This window comes from Centruroides sculpturatus, unplaced genomic scaffold (genome assembly GCF_000671375.1).
Source record: "Centruroides sculpturatus isolate CEXI.00-Female unplaced genomic scaffold, Cexi_2.0 scaffold814, whole genome shotgun sequence".
Taxonomy (NCBI): domain Eukaryota; kingdom Metazoa; phylum Arthropoda; class Arachnida; order Scorpiones; family Buthidae; genus Centruroides; species Centruroides sculpturatus.
Window position 1 is genome coordinate 324,826 of NW_019384989.1, and position 7,578 is coordinate 332,403.

At 36.0% G+C, this 7,578-nt stretch overlaps 1 protein-coding gene and 1 pseudogene across 1 annotated transcript; one reads left to right on the plus strand and one right to left on the minus strand.

Annotated features, from left to right (window-relative positions):
* Positions 1–1,516: 1,516 nt before the first annotated feature.
* On the plus strand, positions 1,517–2,377 carry LOC111632969. The gene has a single exon (XM_023377485.1). It carries the CDS (start codon positions 1,517–1,519, stop codon positions 2,375–2,377), a length of 861 nt encoding a protein of 286 aa, XP_023233253.1.
* A 1,049-nt stretch (positions 2,378–3,426) lies between these two features.
* Positions 3,427–4,546, minus strand: LOC111632970 (annotated as a pseudogene).
* Positions 4,547–7,578: the final 3,032 nt, after the last annotated feature.

Sequence of the window (7,578 nt, forward strand, 5' to 3'; positions counted from 1 at the left end):
TCGTCCTATCTCTGTTTTGCCAATGATGGGGAAAACTTTGGAACGTTTAATTGCCAACAGAATTCTTTGGCATATGGAACATCATCAATATCTACATACCGTATTTTTACGAGTATAAGTCGCTGTCGAGTATAAGACGCACCCCTATTTTCAGACAGAAAATTTAGAAAAAACTTTTTTAATGGGAGATTGCATTTTATTCGTTTTTTTATTCTAGAATATGAAGAATGCATTTTATTCGTTATTTTTATTAAAAAGATGCATTTTATTCGTTTTTTTTATTTAAGGATATGACAGATGGGTGAATCGATACCTTTATTAAACTGAAATAATCGTCATTTATTAATGTAAACTCAGAGGTCATGCGATGACAGTCGACAGAACATGGCGGCGATGACTCGTGTGTCGCTATTCTGTTAATCTAGGCACTCTAGCCATTCGGTTGAGGGACCATGTGCTTAATGGATCACTGCACAGGTTTGTCCCTAGAGTGGACCACTACTGTAGATAATTTCACTGTAAAAATGGTTACCTGTCGAGTATAAGACGCACCATGATTTTAAGCTCCAAAAAGTAGTAAAAAAAGTGCGACTTATACTCATAAAAATACGGTAATTCCCAATATGGTTTCAGACCCCAAAAATCTGCTTCTGATGCTATTTATTTTGTAACCTACACAATAATAGATCTATTGAATAAAAACAATAGATTTGTACTCGGGATAAATTTGGATATAAGTAAAGCTTTTGATAGTACGTGGTGGCCGCTAATACTGTTACAACTTAGTTGGAAAAAGTGTCCCTCGAATTTATTTAAAATTCTACATAACTATTTAAAAGAGAGAACAGCAATTATACAACAAGGACATCATACCGTTTTTCGCGATGTAGCAAGAGGTTGTCCCCAGGGTTCTGTCCTTGGTCCTTTACTCTGGATAATAATGTTTGATCTATTCCTCGAACAAAATTTTGTGCAAAACATGATGGTTGCATATGCTGATGACATAATAGTACTAATTGCAGGAAACAGCAGAGCAGAATTAAAAAAGAAAGGAACTACAGTTTTCGAAAAAATATATACGTGGGGAGAAAATCATAAACTAAGATTTAATATAAATAAAACAAATGGCACTGTCTTCAATCTACCTGGACGCCCCAACCTCTTTTTAAGGGTTCCTACAATTAAAATGGGAGGAAAGTCAATACATATTGACAAAATGCTAAAATATCTAGGTGTAATTCTTGACAACCGACTTGCATGGGACAAACACATTGAATTCATTACCAATCGTACAGGTAGAATTTTTCAAGCTATTTCCAGAGTTGCCCGTAATACCTGGGGCCTCACTTTCAAAGCATTAGATACAATATACAACCAACTTATCATCCCCATAATAACATATGCTTGTGGTTCATGGGGATGGGCTTCTTTTAAAATACATCCAAAAAGAAAATTGACTTCTGCACAAAGAAAAGCCACCATCCTCCTAACAAAAGCTTATAGAACTGCCCCAAATATGGCTCTACAAGTACTGGCCAAAAAACCCCCAATTGAATTACATATAGAATATTATAGTCGAATTTTCAACTTAAAATGGGGCAAAGATATATCGACTAACGAATACACTATTCTGGCATCAGATTTAGAAAATCCAACACCATATTGTATGAGTCAACATCCCAGTATCCAACCTATAAATATTGATGAGAATATTTCTTATCAAGATATCATAATCTATACCGATGGTTCAAAAATTGTAAATAAAGTTGGTTGTGCTTTTGTAGTCTTTTCTGACAACATTGAACTATATCATCAAACATTTAAATTGGGGGAATTATCTACAATCTTTCAAGTTGAGATGATTGCAATTCTTGAGGCCTTAGTGTGGACAAACAGAGAATACAGATTCAAAAACATCATCATTATAAGCGATAGTGCATCTGCTCTAGCAACAATTAAAAGCACTAAATTAAATCAAATTTCTACAAAAATTAAAGAACAAATAACAGCTTCAACAAACAATTATAATTTCATGTGGACCAGAGCACATGAAGGTACCTTTGGGAATGAAAGAGCGGACGAATTGGCTAAGTCTGCCACTAATGATCCTAAATTACTGATAATATATAACAAAATTAGCTTACAGACAGCCAAAAAACTATTATGGAATGACGTTTTAAACAAATGGCAACAGAAATGGAATACATACAAAGAAAAGACTATGTACAAGTTCTTCCTGATTATAAAGGACATGTACAAATATGATTGGATACAACCAACACATCTATTAATCTATTATATTAACACAATTCTTTACGGATCATGGGAAATTTGCAAATTACCTAAAAAAATCTCTACCTTAAATACAAATAGATGAATTAAATGACTACAAACCTTTACGGTGCGATATTAAATAAAATTATCAAGAAAAAGTTCCCACAAACGTTTTCGAACCGGTTTAAGGTTCTTCATCGGGTGAAAAAAACGTAAATACGTAAAAAATCATTCGATGGAATAAAAAATTTGAAAGAGATTCGATCAACGAAATGCATGAATCCTGCAGCTGTCGTCATCAATAGGCATGCACATTCTTCCGATATAAAAGTTTTTTATTTATATAGAATTTTTTCCATCATATATAAGCGTTTGCCACGCTAGGGATAGAGACAATTCATCCTTATTGTTAATACTCTTGTTGTCATGGGCCGCTTTATATATACAAATTGCTTTGATCCATCTTAGTTGCTCGGTATGAGGTGTGGTGTGGATGATCCTGGCTTCGTTAAATCTTGGATGGATGTCTGGATCCGTAGCATAACGAGCCAGTGCAGTAGTTACTCTTTCGTGCTGTATGTCAGCCTAGTGTTCTTTTATTCTGACACCTAATGAGCACTTAGTGGAGCCAGTGTATAATAATTCTTCATTACATCAATGATCATTCAATGGGATGACATATACTCCCGATAGCAAGTGATTGTTGGGAGCATCCTTAGCATTATGGAGTATATTACGAGGGTAGTCCCAGAAGTATCCGACCTAACAAAGAAATACAAAAAATTTGGTAAAACATATCTTTATTTTTCAACATAGTTTCCTTTTAGCTCGATACACTTTTTCCAGCAATGTACAATAGCTTTGAACCCCTGTTTATAGTGAGAACTTTCAAGCTTCTCAAAATAGCCATCAACCGCAGACTCCACCTCTTCATTGTTGGCAAATCTTTTATCACCAAGACATTTTTTTAAGTTTAGAAAGAGATAATAATCCAAGGGGGTTAAATCTGGCGAATAGGGTGCGTGAGGAAGCAATTTGAACCTTAACTCATTGATTTTGGCCATCGCAATAACGGATATGTGAACTGGTGCATTGTCTTGATAAAACAACACTTTCTTTTTCGCCAAATGTGGCCGTTTTTTCTTGATTTCATCACTCAAGTGCTGCAATAAGTTCACATAATACTTGCCGTTGATTGTTTTTTCTGGGCGCATCCCAAAAAACTGACGCCATGACCTTGCCAGCAGATGGAACTGTTTTCGCCTTCTTTGGAGTTGATTCTCCCCTTTCAGTCCATTGTTTCGACTGTTCTTTCGTCTCAGGTGTGAAGTGATGGACCCATGTTTCATCCATGGTTATGAATCGACGCAAAAACTCGGCTTTGTTGCTGCGACACATTACCAAAGACTCGATTGAAACATCCTCACGACGCTGTTTTTGTCCCATTGTGAGCAAACGCGGCATCCATCTTGCGCACAGCTTTCTCATGTCCAAGTTTTCAGTTAAAATGCGATGTACAGCACTTTTTGAAATGCTACCATGTCTGCTAGATCTCGCACTTTGGTTGACTGTCATCCAATACCATTTTGTGGATTTTTTCCACCATTTCTGGCATGGTCACCTCACTTGGTCGACCACTACGATGTTCGTCTTGGCAGCTCGTACGGCCTCGTTTAAACTCTGCCACTCAATATTTTATTGTTGTAAACAAGGGAGCAGACTCTCCCAGAGTAGAATCTAGCTCAACTTTAATATTGGTTGGACTGAAACCTTTCAAATTAAAGTATTGTATCACATAACGATGACAAATTTTTCCCATGTTTACAAATTTACTGAGATTGTTCACTATTTATGGCTGCCAAAAAAATACTATACAACGTAACGTCTTCAAACTTCAAACTTAAGCTTTATAAGGTTGATACTTTCGAACACAGTCGTTTTTTTTCCAAACAAGTACCGCCATCTATGTCAGGTCGGGTACTTCTAGGATGACCCTCGTAAATACTGTAGGACATTTCCTGTATGCAATGTTGATGTTTTTCTTATTAGCAATCTCAGAGTACAGCTTTTGTAAAGACGGGTTGTAAGTGACAAGAACTCTGTCTTTAGGATCGTCTTTCTTCTTCCTGCAATGCAGCTTGTGCGGATACTTGTGGATGATGTAGTTTCCTAGATAAGTTACACATAAGGTTGTGATATCCATGGCATTTTGCTATACAGTGGTGCCTCGTATAACGTACGCCTCGAATAATGGATGCTGCAAATAACGGACTTTCTGTTTGACCATTACGTGACTTGAACAACGGACTGGCTTCGAACAACGGACTTTCCGTTCAGCAGTCACATGAGGTGAACAACGGTCTTTCTGTGAACAAGTGCGAATGATGTTTCCAGTCTTTTGCCGTTGCCAATGACAATCTGCTATTTTTATAATATATTAGTTTTATTAGAACATATTATTAGTATTTCTGAAGTACAGAACTCCCGTTGGGATTCGGCTTGCTCCCTTGTTTATTACGTACATCACCTCAGTGCAGGGTATTTACATTTATTCAAGTGTTGTGCAAATCATAGATCCTAAAAAACAGAAAGATGATTTCAATTGAAACAAAGCAAGAAATCATCAGGAGTGAAAGTTGACAGAAACTTCCTTGTCAAAGGAGGAGAGGTTCAGGAGTTTACCAACACTCACTATCCAAACATAGCTGAGGCCAACAGTATCAACGATCTCTACAATGACACCCTTGCCCATCATTTCCGACATGTGTTGAAGAAGAGAGAGAAACAGACCACCTTGGACATGTTTATCAAGAAGCAAGCTGCCAAAAAACAAAGGATGGAACAAGAGCAGTTTACCCTGCAAGCTCCGGTAGCCTCTTCTGAATCTGACTCCGATTAAAAAACAATAAAAAGAGACCTGCTACAATGTATAAAAAGTCTGTATCGGTATGAATATGTGAAGAAAGTGTTCTTCCACCTCCTCACAACATCTGACTACCCGGCATAATTAGTGACTGCTCCATTTTCATTTTTTTTATGGTACAGTACAGTTATTTTATGCTGTGGAACGAATTATATGTTTTAACATGTATTTCTATGGAAAAATGCGTTTCGTATAACGGACGTTTCACTTAACGGACGTGCACCTGGAACGGATTAAGTACGTTGTACGAGGCACCACTGTATTAGATATGGTTTTAAGCTCAGATTTTAGAGCACCACACCACACCTCATACCGAGCAACTAAGATGGATCAAAGCAATTTGTATATATAAAGCGGCCCATGACAATAAGTGTATTAACAATAAGGATGAATTGTCTCTATCCCTAGCGTGGCAAATGCTTATATATGACGGAAAAAATTCTATATAAATGAAAAACTTTTATATCGGAAGAATGTGCATGCCTATTGATGATGACAGCTGCAGGATTCATGCCTTTCATTGATCGAATCTCTTTCAAATTTTGTATTCCATTAAATGATTTTTTACGTATTTATGTTTTTTTCACCTGATGAAGAACCTTAAATTGGTTCGAAAACGTTTGTGGGAACTTTTTCTTGATAATTTTATTTAATATCGCACCGTAAAGGTTTGTAGTTGTTTAATTTTGCTATAACACAGTGTTGTGGAGAAGTTTTACAAATAGATGTTCGATATGTGATGTTGTTGACGGGAGTGAACATTATATATTCATAATAATACACACCTTTAATAATCCAGCCAACAAAAATTAATAATATAATAACGTTTTCAATCGTTTCTTAACGATCTTCTTCAGTTACCATAACATAGAATAAAATCAAACACAATAAAGAACGTAAATACGAAATTAAAATATAAATAACGGAAAACTAGATAAAATAAAGGAAAAATAAAAAGTAATTTGAAAAGATGTTCCTTAACAAATAAAAATAAATAAAGTCATTAATTTTTGTAAAAGGATCGCCATGCAGTAGGTAAAGATTCTGCATCTCTATGGTTGATGCAACCCGTTTTCTCGTGTGCCTTAAAGATTTCTAATTTCTCCAGATATTTCATTGTATGTAAATTTGTCGTAGGTTTAATAATTTCCGCCCGATTCCAATGGACTTGAATGTCATGTTGCGTTGCGTAAGACGATAGCGCGGTGTTGTCAAGTTTCTTATTAATCGTATATTTATGCTCTTTGATATGTTGTTGCAATTTGTGCCTACATAGACAAGATCCAAATTAAAACGCTGATCGTGTAATGGTATAGAATAGATTCCTGATGCAGATTTCGAGTCATAACGCTTCTTATCGTTTCTTAATAGCTTGAAAACTGTAGGATTGTGTTGATATACTACACTGAAATCATTAGCCCTGGCCGTTTCTTTATGTATTTGTCTCAAAAACGGGACATAATTTAAAACCATCTTTTGTCTACGATCTACTGTGGGATGCCGTTGTTTAGTTGTTTGGAAGGTTGTAATAAGATTCTTTATGATTTCCTTTTGGTATCCATGTTGTTCCGCAATCCTTAGAATGTAGTTTAGCTCCGCCATTGTGTCTTTTATACTAGAACAATGTGTAAAAGCCCTTTTTATCCAGGACCTAAAGGCCGCCAATTTGATGTGATGCGGATTGATTGAATTATGCGGAATTAAAGTAGGTTGAAAGCCGGTCCTGATTTCTCCCTGTCTGCAAGCGATGGAAATGTCCAAAAAATTTACAATACTATCACTCTCTTGGTCCACTTGTAGTAATAAACCGTAAGGGTTATTATTGATCCTATCCAAAAATTGTTATAGGTTACGTTTTCGTTGCCACAAGATGAATATATCCTCGACGTATCTGGCATACAAAATGATAAGGTGTTGGAATTTGGGTAGAATTTTGTTTTCGAGTTGCCGTAAGACCAACTCACATAGAATCGCCGAAGTGGGACTACCCATCAGTATGCCTCTTCCCTGCAAATATAATTCGTTCTCAAACTCAAAAAACGATGTATAGCACACTAGGTGTGCAAGTTCTAGTATTTGATTGTGATGATGTGTCACATTTTCAACATTGGCAAATAAAAAATCTTTTAATGCGCAGAAGCAAGGAGACAATTTTATCGATGGATACATCGACTTAAAGTCCAAGACCATCATATATTCATCGTCCATTAAAGAAATGTTTTTGAGATCTTCTATTAGTTGTAGAGAGTTGTTAATCAAGAGTGGATGTCAATGAGCTTTAGATTGGAAGAATTTGGCCAGTTGTTTTTCGATTAAGAATGTTGGAGAGTTACATTTCTCTATTACAGGGTGTTATTGGCTGGATTATTAAAGGTGTGTTT

Bases quoted from the DNA above. Each gene is read 5' to 3' on its own strand.
- LOC111632969 (XM_023377485.1), top strand. From the start codon at position 1,517: ATGGCTCTACAAGTACTGGCCAAAAAACCCCCAATTGAATTACATATA.